This window comes from Montipora foliosa, chromosome 1 (assembly GCF_036669935.1).
Source record: "Montipora foliosa isolate CH-2021 chromosome 1, ASM3666993v2, whole genome shotgun sequence".
Taxonomy (NCBI): Eukaryota; Metazoa; Cnidaria; class Anthozoa; order Scleractinia; family Acroporidae; genus Montipora; species Montipora foliosa.
The window spans coordinates 57,566,665-57,581,435 of NC_090869.1; the positions used below are offsets into that span (position 1 = coordinate 57,566,665).

At 38.8% G+C, this 14,771-nt stretch overlaps 2 protein-coding genes across 2 annotated transcripts in view; one reads left to right on the plus strand and one right to left on the minus strand.

Annotated features, from left to right (window-relative positions):
• Positions 1-7,428, minus strand: part of LOC137979366 (PIN2/TERF1-interacting telomerase inhibitor 1-like) — an 8,224-nt gene extending 796 nt beyond the window's left edge. Inside the window, exons 1-6 of the mRNA XM_068826609.1 lie at positions 7,327-7,428; positions 5,532-5,654; positions 3,857-3,958; positions 3,548-3,623; positions 2,818-2,932; positions 1-81 (exon numbers count right to left, since the gene is read on the minus strand). The exon at positions 1-81 is cut by the window's left edge and continues 796 nt beyond it. Of these exons, the coding sequence (XP_068682710.1) occupies positions 1-81; positions 2,818-2,932; positions 3,548-3,623; positions 3,857-3,958; positions 5,532-5,654; positions 7,327-7,399 (570 nt within the window). The 5' untranslated portion in view covers positions 7,400-7,428. The remainder of the gene's footprint in view (positions 82-2,817; positions 2,933-3,547; positions 3,624-3,856; positions 3,959-5,531; positions 5,655-7,326) is intronic.
• Positions 7,429-7,493: 65 nt separating this feature from the next.
• LOC138002504 (U1 small nuclear ribonucleoprotein C-like) lies at positions 7,494-11,568 on the plus strand. The gene is made up of 4 exons (XM_068848542.1): positions 7,494-7,539; positions 7,971-8,013; positions 9,254-9,362; positions 10,585-11,568. Exons 1-4 carry the CDS (start codon positions 7,532-7,534, stop codon positions 10,860-10,862), a joined length of 438 nt encoding a protein of 145 aa, XP_068704643.1. The 5' UTR covers positions 7,494-7,531; the 3' UTR covers positions 10,863-11,568.
• Positions 11,569-14,771: the final 3,203 nt, after the last annotated feature.

The following is a 14,771-nucleotide window of genomic DNA, read 5'->3' on the forward strand; positions in this document are numbered from 1 at the left end:
ATTCTGACCCGAATTAATGGTCTGTACACCGTGAAGAACTTGCGCCGGAGAAGACTTTGTGCTGGTATCGGATTCTTCATCCTGACAAGAAAATAGACAAGTGTTAACCACTAAAAGGGGCTAGATATGTCACTCAAAATGATGCAATTTCATGACACCCAAAATGTAGAATGAAACATCGCAATCACCACTTAAAACTTTTGAACAACAAAAAAGAAATACAGCAAAAGGAAAGAGAGGCATGAATGGACAAAAATGGACAAGATTGAAACGGATTGCATTTGGGCAATCTTGCTAGAAACAAACAAGTGGGCCCGACGTTTTTCAAGTTTACGGCAAATGTAGTTTTATCAATGAAGTTAGTAACAGTCGAATTACTACCGCGAACTGAAAACATGAGATGGCTGACGCTTCGAGCGTTAGCGCTTCATCAGAACGAACTGATCAAGCCATTTCGTCTTTACAGTGGATTTCACAAAACTTTTGACAGGTGACAGTTCGCTTCGCACTTGGGAATTTCATTACGCAACTGTCAATCAAACGGAAAACTTTGAAACGAACTTGGGAATGTCGCGCCGAACTTCGTGGGAATGAACACTGAACACTCATCACAAAAATGCGTTGTCCGCGCAAGCTGCTAAATAATGGAAAAGTATATTTTCATTTTCAAGAGTCAGTGATTCCTGTGGAATAACGCTGAATTTCTTGAATGAATATAAACCAAGATCTTGCGTTAAGCTGCGGCTGATCGATGCACGCGACGGAACATTTTCGGGCGAACACTGAAACGTTATTATCACCAGTTTGTTTTGGATTTCACTGCTGTAAATACAGGGATTGGTAGTTTTACAACACTCCATACAAATATTCACATGATTCAGCACGCGCTGACCGAGTGATATTTCTTCATTTGTTGTCTTTGATATTCCCTCTGCGAACTCCGTTGATGAAACCCAGTTTTTATGTACTACTTCCCCACCGACGCAGCACCGCAGTTTCTTTAGAAACTACCCCCTTTAATTTTGGAAATGGTTTTAAGTCTCAGTTCCTGTCCCATTTGAGATGGTCCTTTCCATTCTAACTAGCTTTCAATAATTTTCTGCCGAACCAAACTTGGAATTGCCTTTCCTTATGCGGTGAAGGCACTCACTTAAAAACAACAAACGAGAGCAATGGTGAAATTACTTCGCCACATTCCCACGAAGTTCGGCGCGAAATTCCCAAGTTCGTTTTAAAGTTTGCGGTTTGAATGACAGTTACGTAATGAAATTCCCAAAGTTCGTTTATAACGAACTTCGCAAACCATCTGTCAAAAGTTTTGTGAAATCCACTGTAAGTGGTTTCGTTCCCAAATAAAGTAGTTTCGTTTCACGTCATTGTCGATCAGTTCCACACATTTAGTTTTAATAAGGGTGTTTTCATTGCATTATTTAAAAAATCAAACGTTTTGGAATCAGTGCTTCGACTTAAAAAATGAGTGCCTGTTTCATCTACCTTACCCCATCCCTTCGCATAAACAAACGATTCACCTACTCAACATTGCGCGATGAAAACAACATGAACATCTCCGAAATCACTTCAGATTTCGTGAAGTCGTCGCATAGTTATTTGGTTCCAAAAAAGCAAAATTTCGTTCCACGCGAGATTCGATTACGCCTGGTTTTCACTAGCGACGCAAGCACAAGCACAAGCAGAAAGCAGCTTATGCTAAGTGAAAACGAACGTCGACATAAGCATCAAAATCAGCCACGGCATCCGCCATTTTGTTCAAATGCTCAGGCGCGGGAACCTGGGACGAGTGCTTTAATTGGCCAGACGTAGTAAATTTCTTGTGCTTTTGCTGCGCTTCGTTTTCACACGACGCAAGCGAACGCAAGCATAAATGCAAACACAAGGAAAAGGAAACATTTTAATCCTTGTGCTTGTGCTTATGCTTTCATCAACCCCCCCGTTTTCTCGGTGAAAAAAGCGCTCTCATGTTTGTGCTTGCGTCGCTAGTGAAAACCAGGCTTTAGTTCCATGCTATCTTGTTTCACCTTAACAAGACTTTCCATTTTGTTGACGAAATCAAATAGAGGTGTTCCCATAGCAATATTTCAAAACTAACCCTTTTGCAAACGGCGAGGAGCAAGGGTGCAACAGGTCCCGAGTTCGATCCTCGGATCTCACATCCTTGTTTCGACTTCTTTCCTTTCAGTGTAGCCTAAGTAGCTTTAAATACCCTTAAAACGGAGCACTGATGGAAAGAGGGGGGTAAAACGAGCGCACCGTCGGCTTCCTGAGAGAGTACTCTCTAGAGAGTAAAGGAACTTCCGATGTTAAATAAGGTGTACCTTTACCTTTACCTTTGACATCCCCCTTTCGCCCTCCACCCACCCTCCCTTCCAACCCTCCGACTCTATCTCCTTGCCCTCATACCCACCGTGTCATTCCCTACCCACCTATACCCTATCATCCACATCTACATATTCCAGCACACGGCAAAGTCCCTTTTTGACTTATGGCTGTTCCTGCTTAGGTGGCCTCATAAGCCACAAGCCGTTTTAGAGACATCACCGCCAAGCCGGCCACTTCTGCTGGAGAGAACAGGACAGCCAAAACACCGGGGACTGAGCCACCAATGCGCATTGAATAGCCCATCTCCGAAATCACTGCAGCTTTCTTTACAAAGTGACGTCTCCTTTTTCGGAACATATCATGAAAAATTAACAATGCACAACCGAGTTCAGCACTTTCGAATTGTTTTAGAAAAAAAGCGCTTTAATTAACCGAAAATTCGGTGAGACCGGGCACAGTTGCGTGTACATACAAACTGACCTCTGACTGCACCCGTGGCGTCCCAGGTGCCGACTTGCTCCGCTGGCCAAAGATGCAAGCCATGTCCTCAGCTGATTTGGATGACAAGTCTTTGCTTTGAATATATCTGTTGTAGCTATAAAAGTGTGAAATAGTTTCAGTAACAATTGGATCATACATAGAGTCAATTAACCTTTGCATACAATAACATTTATCTGAGAAGGGTGCGAGTTTGTCGAGCGAGGTTTTAAACACCAAAAACCTGACAAAAGCACAACGCTAAAGTGTAAAGTAAAAACCTCAGACCCTCTGGATATTTTGAAAACAGAGACTATTGAAACAATCTTCAACTTTTGACCAGCTCTAAGCCTTCCAAGAATTTGTTAAACAATACTCCGTTGAAATGATCACTACCGTACTTTGTACATGTATCAGATTCGATCCATTCTTTGCAATTATTATTGCAACACGGTGACACTTGTTTCCAATTACGAGGGCATGGAACAGTATTTAGGTTTCAATCTTTTTCCATTTCACCTTGAATAATGTGAGCTCTGTCACTAACTTTGTTTGCAAAACAAACAAACTGAAAAATTCAAATGTACAGTAGACTGTCTGATCTCAAGATCTAAAGAAGCACAATTTTGCTGGATTCAGATTTCCTTCATACATGAATGCCAGCACCAAAATTCCTTGTCATGTAATGGTACAGTTGTACGTGGATAAGAGCTTAACAAACATTAACACCTACAAGACTCTCTTTCGAGATTGCCGCGCAGTCTTCTCCATTTCATGTTTCTTCCTTTTCTTCTTTACACCATCTTCTTCTGAGTTATGGAAAGAATGAAGCAAGTCAGTTGTTTCGAGAGTGAAAGACACAATTTTGCCCTTGTTACAGAAAGAGTGGACCATGCAGAATTCATTTATTGGAAATACTGGCAAGTTTACTTTGATGACGACAATAATCCACATAAATCATTGAACACTTGATAATTTGGGCAATTCTGGAACCACATTAAATCACTTTTAAACACAAGAGAAGAAAGTTGACAAAGAGTACCTATTCCATTTTCCACATGTTGATTCAGCTGTGACAGCATATCATCAAAGGCCAGCTGATGCGATAACCAGTTATTTTCATTTGATTTTTCAGCTCCAAGACCTAGAAAATATCATAATCAAGGCTTATTTGATCACAGAAAAAAGACCCCGGTACATGTAGTTTCAGAGAGGATTAAATTTTACAGTGTATTCACAGTATTCACACTAACGCACATCGCACGCTACAGGATTCATGATGCTGAAAAATCTGCAAGTACATAATGTACCGTGGCTTAACGCTCGCAGGCAATTTTACTAATTGAACTTTTGTTAAGTTATCTACATGTAGACTTTGGAAAATGACTTTGTAACAGGTCAAGTTTCAAAGGAAACGTACGCATTAAGATGGTATCAAAGGAGCAGATAATGATCCAGTGGTAACTAGAATGGGTTAAGTATTTTGAACTTTAACATGGTAATAAATGGAGTTTCTTTACCAAAGAAATATCACTACATCACAAACAAGATGACAGTGAGTAAAATATAAAAATATGGTAATGACCTGAGACCAGCTGTCCTACATGTAACACTGAACATTCAACTTTCGACCAAACTTTTGAAAGATTACACAAATGCAATGTGTTTTAATGTTGTTGTCTTTTTGTTCATATGCCATAATGCTTCTTTTGGGGTTTGATGTAAATACTTTCTTTTTTTTTTCTTCTGTCACTTTTAGTTGTTATTGCTATTTTCCACTCTAAATTATGGGCATTTGATTTGGTTGGCCAATGATGAGTGGTAACACTGCAGCTGTACATGTAAATTGCGAGCATTAGCTCCAAAGAGGTACATTTACACAGGGTAAAAAACTTCCGCTTGTCCGCCTGTCTGAGACGAGTACTCTCGTATCTCGGACAAGTGGATTTCCAAAAACACTTGCCCTACGGGACAAGTAGAGTTTGCTGAAAAAAAAGAAGTTCTTTTTTACTGAGGTCTGAGTTCCCAAGCATCTCTGGACTTTGTAAACTAGCCTGAGTTTGGCAAATTTTGGTTTCTTTTCACGGCAACCTACCCGTTTACTCCTCTGTTTTCTGAGAATATCTGGCTCTGTGGTTCGGTAAAGACTGGGATCCACATTCCATATATGGAAATGACAACCTCATTTGAGACAAGGCTTCATTAACACAAGGCGATTAACACAAGGCGATTACCGTTGTGGCAAGATAAGTGTAGTTGTGGAACATTTTTGTAAGTTTTGTGATCATCAGATGATTTCCTTGAAAACAGCCTCAGAATATTGTCGGGATTTATATGTTTCATCTCAGATCTTAATTTGAATGCCTCATAAACGTGCTGCATTTTCTCAAGTCGTGTATTGTGCATAAAGAATGAGAATGATCCCGATGTGTGTGTATGACATGGTGTTGTATTAAAAAGTGCAAAGAACAACTGAAATTGAAGTACCGGTAACTATTAAAATAAACACTTGAGATTTGGTACAAAACTGATTATGCAATTTCTACATTTTTTTAATGATATTTTGTTATTTACTTTAATAATTTTTTTGGATGAGTGAATTTAACTTTCTGACAACCAAAATCTAAAGGTTACGAGTCCAATGGACGAGAGGAATTTTTGCCCTGTACAATGCACTGTACTTAAAGATATAAGAAGGAGCTGTTTAGTTTCCTTACCTAAGTTATCTTTTCTCTTCACAGCCTTAACGTGTGTTGTTATTCCATTTTCCTTTGCACCCAAGCCTTTGCCACTCTCCCATCCCATTTTAGATAGCATTTGATAGCCAAATCGGCTGGTATCTTTTAACAGATGATAATAAGGTTAATACAAAGAAGAAAACTTAAAATATAGTATTTGCAACATGTAATGAAAAATAGTCATTTGCTTGCAGGGAACATACTACTAAAACGGCTTTTCTAACCCTTGTTTCTATAAAACCTGTAAGTAAATAATGTCTGAAAAAACCCAAAGCCAGATGATCACAGCGAAATGTTTCAATAGCTTTATTACGTGTAAGGGATCAAATGATTGGCGATCTCCAGGGACCAGGGAAGTGAAGAAATACAATGAATGTGAAGGCCTACAACCTGATTGGACAATTCATAATACAAGCTCCACTACCAGTGACATACAGCTGTAGCATGTGTACAGCTGCCCACTCTCCCACGTCCTCTCCAATTAATTTTTAGGAGAGCGGACAACTGCACACAGGCTACCAGTGACAGTGTGTTGAAGATAAACCAAAGATCACAGAGCGAGTTTCAATTGAGTGTCATAAAACCAAAACCAAAGTAATTACTTTGGCCAATCAAAAAGGATGGAGACAATCCAGTAAACCAATCAAAACTCTAAGTCGTTACACGTAGCTGACACAAAGCGCAGGAAAATGTGCACACATGAACCACGATTGGTTTTAATTTTACTTCTGATTGGTTGAAAAAGTGACGCAAGAACTTGGAACCAATCACTGTGTGAAGTAATGCAAAACCAAAGCAATTCCCTAATTACTTTCAACACTCAACTGAAAATCGCTCTAACAGACAGAGGTTTCATTTTTTTGTTTGATAAAATTTTAGTCTTGGTCAGAATTACTGTATCATAATGGTCTTTAAAGTAGGAACAAATTAAACTCGTCAAATCATCCAGAAAGTGCACCGCATATCACAGGGAAAAATGGTGCTATACAGTGTAATGTCTGCCAGAAATGCAGACTGATCACAAACTTTGTGGCCCTGGTCTCAGTTATTCTGGATTACTGGAAACTTCAATACCAGGCCCCAGTTGTTCAAATGATGGATAGCGTTATTTGCTTGATGAATCACTATCCAGTGTAAGTCATAGCAAAACCAATTGCACTATCCAATGGACACTGATTTATCTCGTCCCAGTGACTTATCCACTGGATCAAGTTACCAGTATCTGGCCTTTGAAAAAATGGGGCCAGTGGATAGGCTTATTCACCTTAGGAACGACTGGGGCCAGATTATTTGCTGATTAAACCAGGTTCCCATAGGATTGTTTAATAGCTTTCACTTTAAATTGGACTTTTGTTTCCTTTAGCACGAAATTACATTTTTAAGGTTTTTTTGACCGATAAAATTGAACTTTAGGGTGGTATTAAACCGCGGATTAGAGTTAGTCATCTCTTTTCCCTGAACAACTGGGCCCAGATGGTTAATTTCATATAAATTTATGGAAACCAGGCCAAAAAGGGAATCTCCATCCCCACAAAAAAAAAACTGTAAATTAAAGAAAACGAAAAAGAAAGCATTTTTATCAGAAGCAACTGACTTTCATTCATTTTTCATCAACTTTGAGACAAGAGGTAAAGGAGGAGATATTTAATTTGTATCAAGTGTCTGAGGTGTTCTGAAGTTGCTTCGTTTCTATTTTATATGCACCTTGATAAACAGAGCTTCCGGGAAATCCTATTCCAAACGTAAGGTAAGACAGAAAAACTTTGATCCTTACCATTAGCCCAATTCGTATTGCGGGGATCGCTGCTCGATTTTTGCTTTCTCTTCGGTTCCGCTAGCATCGCCATGTTTCTTCCTCACGTGTGTCACAATCAAGAGCCCTGACAGGAGCCTGCATGCAAATTGTGCATTACCTCTCACACAAACCATATGCGTGATCTTGCACTGCGCAAACGTGGCGGACGACAGACGCTTTCAAAATGCCAAAGTAGGTTTTCTCTTTCTCTTTAAAATGTGAAGTAGTTTTAACATTTTAAGCTATTCAGTGTACCAGTTTGTTAATTTATTTATGGCTTGACTATAGATTATTGGGCAAATTCTCTGGGTAAATTCGTTGGAGCAGCTCAGCGCCTCTTCGGTTCGCCGGTCGTCATGAGTGTTCTGTGTAAAAGTGGCTCGGCTACTCGCCAAACACACCGAACAGTAGTTTTTCGATGGCTTGTTAGTCGTTTTAAATGTTGGCTCGGTGGCTTCCCAGTCAGAGCACTCAGAGCGACTGGCAAGCCACCGATTCAAATTAAATAAGCCATCAATTAGACATTCACTGAATCACATGTATGCTGTGAAGTTGTCGTTGTATTCAATTCTGCACTTGTTGCGTTTAGTATAATTTTCTTGATAGTTAGCCTTTTTTTTCAGATATTACTGTGATTACTGCGACACCTACCTCACACACGACTCGGTAAGGAAGTTCCTCTGACAAAAATAATGTTAATTTTAATATCCTGTATCTGTATATATTCTTCAAAGAAGTGGTAGCTTGCTAATGAAGTTAACACTGAATAGATTAAGTATAATAATAAAAAATAAAAAATATTAAAACGGAAAACAAAATAATGATTTACTTTGACATAAACAAGGTTTCCAAATGGCCTTGCTGTTTACTGTCATTTATGAGGGGTTAAAGATCATGCTTTCCATACAAGCCTTGAGTATTCTTTTCTTATCCTTTTCATTGTGTCTTTAAATTTTGAAAAAATTCCCATTCCTTGATTGGGTAGTTTTTTTACTTGAACATTGTTTTTTAACTTTGGAGCAATTACAGAATACCCCACATCTCTAGCTACACAGTGGAGCTGGTAACGCAGCTATGCAGCTACTCGAGTTCTCATCTATTCGCAGTTCATTCAAGTTCTCTGGAAGGTGGCTGTGCATCTATGCGGCTACTCCGTTGTAATTTATTCATAATTCAGCAAAGTTGCTTGAGCCATAATAACTGTTGATAAGCACTACAATAACTTAAGATTAACCAGTTTCATTATCAGTGCCTAGGCCTAGTAACTGCGAGAGAGAGCAGTAGGCCAAGACGGAGTTTGTTATATCAATATTCAGGCATGGTTACAAGACTTTGTGGCCAAATTTCACGGCTGAGTTCAGTTTTCTTTGTCTCACAAGTCTCAAGGTAGATTTCTAAACAAAAATTAATAATATTCAAATTTAACCAGAAACCTCGTAGCCATGTGTGAATATTGATAATTGTTGCTTGCATCAGCAGAAGAAGGGTACTCCGGTTTTCCTCCCTCGTCAAAATTGACTCACAGCTAATTAACATCTAGCTGTGGTGCTGTGCTCTGACGTCAAACATGGACTGTTTAGCAACAGCCAGAGGCGCCTTTGTATGCTTTCAGCCCGATGTCGTGAGCCGTGCCCTTTGCAAGTAAAGGTGATTAGCACTAGCAATACTTATTTATTTATACATCCTTTGTAAAATTTCAAAATTTCATTTCTCTTAGATTATGAGGAATGTTATATTCAAATTTTCAGAGCTTCAATTCTTTTTTCTTGCCTGTGTGATTAGAAAACGATAGCTCTATGCTAATGACGTAAAAAGGTCAACAAAGATTCCCCTATAAATGTACCTTGATAAACAATGTTTAACACAGAGTGTTTTTTTGTTTGTTTGTGATTTCTTGGATCCTCAGCCATCAGTCAGAAAAACACATAATGGTGGCCGTAAACACAAGGAGAATGTGAGGTTTTATTACACAAAGTGGATGGAAGAGCAGGCTCAAAGCTTAATTGATCAAACAAGTATGTGGCTCATTTTGTATTAGTTCCTCCATATACCCAACTCATACCACCAAAAGAGCACCTTTGCAATAAAAAATTAATGTTTTTCTTGCTGGCTGAGCTTGCGAAAGCGGCAAGAAATGAAGTTCTCCCACACTGAACGAAGGGCCTGGTGCAAGGAAGGGTATCAGTTTTCACGTCCAGTCACATGATTCAGTTTTTGTGTCTTGCCATTAGTGCAACCCCATTCCCACCCTCCCACCCCTCAGCCAGTCGGAAATGGTTTCTTTTATTTGACAGATTGTAGTAAGGTTATTTTCTTTGTTTTCTCTTTGAGCTGGGCTTTTTGCTTTGATATACCATTTTCTGTCAATTTTGTTGATAGTTGGTAGTTGTGTTAATAAAGTTCCGTTGTATTGTGTGGCAGACAAATGGCATTCAGTGTGTGAGAACAAGCGGCTTCCTGCTTTATTGTTGTTTAGTTTACTTCTGTTTTGTTTCATTTTTAAACATTTTGTTCATCCTTCTTACAGTTTGTCTTAGACTAGTATTAAGACATACAGTGTACATGTACACAATGTAGTGTTCAAGATTATATTTATTTTTTTGTTTATGGCTATCAAAAGTCTTAAGGACAGTCGTTTTATTAGCGCCTAACTCAACCCGAAATCAAATTGCTTGAAGTCAAAACTGATGACTGTTTCGTTTTATACTTTTATTCATCTTGCGTGATTATTTCAAAGTGCATTAATTTTCAATACAAACCCAAACTTCAAATCCAAAGACTTTCTTCAGATTATAAAGTACTGAGCATTTTCTCTCACATAACCAATGGTCACATTAGCCATGTGAAACAATTTATTGCCGCCAGCCATGGTGTATTATGAAATCACTCTCTATATCTGTTCCTTAACCCTTTCACCGCCGTGGGGTTCCCCATTTACGAGTAAAATCGTCTGGCCTTAGACAGAGTAAAATCTATAAGTGGCACTATTGAGAGTGAAAGGGTTAATGGGGACATAGTTTTTGAGTGAATCTAGCTGTTGTTACATGTAACCCTTTCAGCCCCGTGGGGTTCTCCATTGACGAGTAAAATCGTCTGGCGTTACACAGAGTAAAATCTTTAAGTGGCACTATTGGGAGTGAAAGGGTTAAATTGCAGTAAAATTGATTAATAATTTATTTTTGGCATAAATTTTGCACTGAGCTTATTATTTTCATATATCTTTATAATCTATAATAGCTGCAGCATATCAAGCTGGCTCTTCAGCACCTCCACAAGTTCCACACATCCCACCACCTGGAATGATTCCACCCCCACCCCCTGGAATGATGCCTCCACCTGGAGGTATGCCTCCTCCGGGTGCACTACCATTTCCTATGCCACCTCCTGGAGCAATGCCACCCCCAGGGATGATACGACCTCCCCCGGGTGGACCCATGGGGGGTCCTCCACCGGGACGGATGCCAGGACCACCATCAGAAAACAATCAACCAAGACCTGTTGTTGGAAAATCGTGAAGAAATTTTTATTACGGTTGTTGGACAGATAAGTTTAACAGTTTTTCTTTTACAAGGATGGAATATTCATCGCTGTCATCATACAGTATTAAAGGGAGTGACTACTATAAACTATGCGTTGAATGAACAAAGTGCTTAAAGCGAAAAATGCTGGTCTTCCAACAAGTAAGAGGATGTGTTATTCAAAGTGAAAGCAACCATGTTTCACAGTATTCATGTCTCAGAACTGTGAATTACGACTTGTTTGTGTTAAATCCTCAAAGTCTGGATTATCGATTTTCTTTCATCAGAAAATATTAATTTTAACATCTTGCATGTAGTTTTACATTGTATCTCTAATTATCCTACATGTATGGCAGTAATTTATCAAAACCATATTTTCCTAGATTTCTTGCTTTTATATGCTGCATGGTTTGCACATTCACACTCTGTTTTCAAACTCACAAATAAAAAAATTCAAAAGAGACTGTGAATTTGTGTTTGGGCACATTGGCTTAGTTTTGTACATCTAACTTTGTTTAAATTTTGTTGTTTTCAGAAGACTTGTTAGAAATCTAGTTTGTTCTCCACTAGGAATATTTTAAACATCAGTGTTTGAAAACTGGTTTTTAGATAGGTACATGTAGACTGAGCAATCCAGCATGTAGACTGAGCAAGTTTAATAAACAGTAATTATAGATGAAAACCAATAAAGTTATCCTCTGTATCATTATTATTTATACTGATAGCACCCTGCCCATTCTGTGCAGGTCTGGCATAGTGGTGAGTCAGAGCACTTGCCTCCCACCAATATGTGGGTTGAGTTTGTTGGTTCTCTACTATGCATACTAGGCTGAATTTTAATACCCCCTGTACAGTCAACTCTCTCTTAACGGACACCTCTGTAAGACGGACACCTCTATAAGACGGACACCTGGTGCTGGTCCCGGTCGTTTCTTAGTCATTTTACTATAACCGAACTCTCTAGAAGACGGACAATGGACACTTGTGAGGTGCTGAATGTGATCGCAAATTACGATTTAGGGAAGAAAAGTTCTTGTACGTGACTCATTTTACATGTAACACCAGACGTTTAATTGATAGCTCTTATCTTGTCGCCGAAATTATTACAGTATAAGTTAAAATTAAATCAGTCATAGTCCCATTCAAAAAAATTTAATAACTTGAAGGTGACAACCGAATTATATTGTAATCTAAAACAGGTACGTTTCGTTCAAGTAAATAACTTAAAATAAACTGTAAACAGACTCGTACATTAACTGTGCACAGGTTCAGCATTATTACTGTAAAATTCCTGGGGTCATGTTACGTCGACTCTCTATAAGCCGGACATCTTTCTAAGACGGACAGCTGAGGCCGGTCCCGATGGTGTCCGGCTTAGAGAGAGTTGACTGTATATCGAAAGTGGTCTCTTGGGGAGACTCAAAATCAAACCGAATCACAGGAGATTAAAGCACGTCACATTGAGGGGACATACATTGTGTAGCTGTTGACTGCTTAACCCATTGACCACCCCCAATTGACAAGTAAAATCTGTTGGCGTTAGACAGAGTAAAATCTGTGAAGTCTCACTCCCAGGGTCAATTGGTTAATTAACCCAATGATTCATTCGCGTGCGCTGTTTTGTTGGGCAAGATAACTTGGGAAATTTTCGAGGTTTTGCATTGGAAAGCGAGCGTGAAAAATAAACCATATGCGCAGTAAATGTACACAAGATACTGAGTTCTAGAATTAAGTTCACCTTGAAGAAGAAACAGTGAACTTCCAGATGATGTAAAAATATTGCTAAAAAGTGATTCAAAACACGTCCTAAGGCTCAACTGAAAATGTAAAGGTAGAATTTTTCGAAGCAGCGCGCGTTAAGCAATCAAGAAAGTTTTTGATCGCTAACTAAACAAAGCGCTTGAAAAATATTTATTATAACTCAAAATATGCCTTATGCAATTTACAGTTAAGTCTAACCACTCAATGGATAAAAATTGTTTGAAATTTATTCCAATCGCTTTGTTTTCTTGCAGGTATAAGTGCAAAAAAAAGGGAAAAAAAGCCACTGCCGAACAAAATTTCACTACGTGTTTTCTGCTTGTCAAAATACACAAAACCGCAAGATTAATTTAGTTAATTGATCACTATCATGTTTCATGAGAGAACAAACAAGGTCAAATTGTGTACAAAAATGCTCTTTCGAAAACTTTGACTGAAAGATAACTTACACAACACAAGAAAAACAACAGAGAAAATCGCTGGAAGTTTTCTCGCATTTGCAGAATATAAACGCACGATCGGATTGATTTATTTGTTGAGGATACCGATCTTCCGAGGTATACCGAAGGCGAAAATTCCTTCGATTACAAATTTGTTTTAGGAAAAAAAAAACTTGTTATTTGCAAAAAATCCATCGGTTGATCAATATAAAGCTAAATTCGGGAGCTAATCAATGCCCATTATGACGTTAATTGCTACGAAGGCCTTTAATTCTGCGCGGCTTACTCGATGAAAAAAGGGCAATGCGCTCGGGGATTTTAAGAGTTTTTGACAGGCATACCTACTCGTTTCGTTTACCATTAATTCCCATGGATCATCTTCTATGAAAACTAAGAAAAATATTTAATTCATTACGATTATCTAAAACGAAATAAAGAGCAGTAGCTGCCACGAAATCTGGAATTTGAATATTATCGACCTGATCATTCCAGCGAGCTTCATGTTTATCATCGGTCGCTTGGTTTTCACCGTCTTCTTCGTCACTTTTTTAAAGTCATCTAAATCAAAATTGTTGTCTCTAGTATCCCCTCCTCTTACAGGAAAACCATAAAAGATCCCTTAGATCCCTAGATCCTCCGAATCCGAAAAAAAAAGCATGAATATCCTCATCGTTTGATGCGTAATTGGGCGCATCGGCTGTTGTCTCCGCGTAATTTGATCGCGCGGTCGAAAGGGCAAAAAGCCAGCCCTTGTGAGGTCTCTTATCAGCTGTCAAAATATGCTCACAACACGGCAAATGATTGGTCAATTATCCTACTAAATCTCCATAACAACAGAAAATTTAGATTTCCTAAGGGAGACTGGGTAGAGGCCTAAGATCAACTCCGATCAAGACGCCATTTTGTACGGCCGGTTGAGGCCGGTTTAGGTATTTCAGGGGTCATCGCGCGCGGCCGGTTGAGGCCGGTTTAGGTGTCAATGGGTTAAATGTTGGTTTTTGATGAGAACTAAGAGCAGAGTAGAGGACCAACTTGTTACTAATCAAATCAATCAAACTTGGACCACATTGATCCAAGGCAAGTACTGTGACCACTGCACTGTAAGCTCCCCATGAGTTGTGTAAACTGTTTTTTGTGGATTCAATGTAAAATCTCGAGACGCAAGTATTGAAAGTTATAGATACTTAGTAATAACCTTGACAGTGACCTTTTGGTTGGAATCATAGATGATTATAAGTATGGGTTTTCAGGCCCACTGTTTGCTTTACATCATGGTGGTGTAAGAAAATAGTTGTGCTAGAATAACTTAACTTTTCATTCTGAATTACGTGAATGTGTACTGCGGTGTCCAAATCCAATACAACTGTAAGTGTTGTTCTCCAGGATTCAGCACTGTTTTTTGGCAGATTTGATCCACCTGTCGGGTTTTGGTTTTAAGGGTAATCTGTCATGGTGTTTGGTGGCAGTGAAAAAACAACTGTGGATTGAAATTTTAATTTCACAGTTCCCAAGTTAATGAAAGCTGCAATAAATGTCCACAATTCCTGTATTTCTTGACCAAGAATTCTTTGGTTTCCTTTAAAGCCATTTTCAAGGACATTTTCTTAGTCTCACAGTTTGAAAAATAGTTTGTTTGAAACTGAAGATTTTATTATTTAGCCTTGTATTTCATGTGGTTGATCAGTGTATTTGGAAAATAATTAAA

Bases quoted from the DNA above. Each gene is read 5' to 3' on its own strand.
- LOC138002504 (XM_068848542.1), top strand. The intron at 8,014-9,253 runs GTAAGGAAGTTC...TTGGATCCTCAG, and splicing joins CCTACCTCACACACGACTCG to CCATCAGTCAGAAAAACACA. The intron at 9,363-10,584 runs GTATGTGGCTCA...AATCTATAATAG, and splicing joins AAGCTTAATTGATCAAACAA to CTGCAGCATATCAAGCTGGC.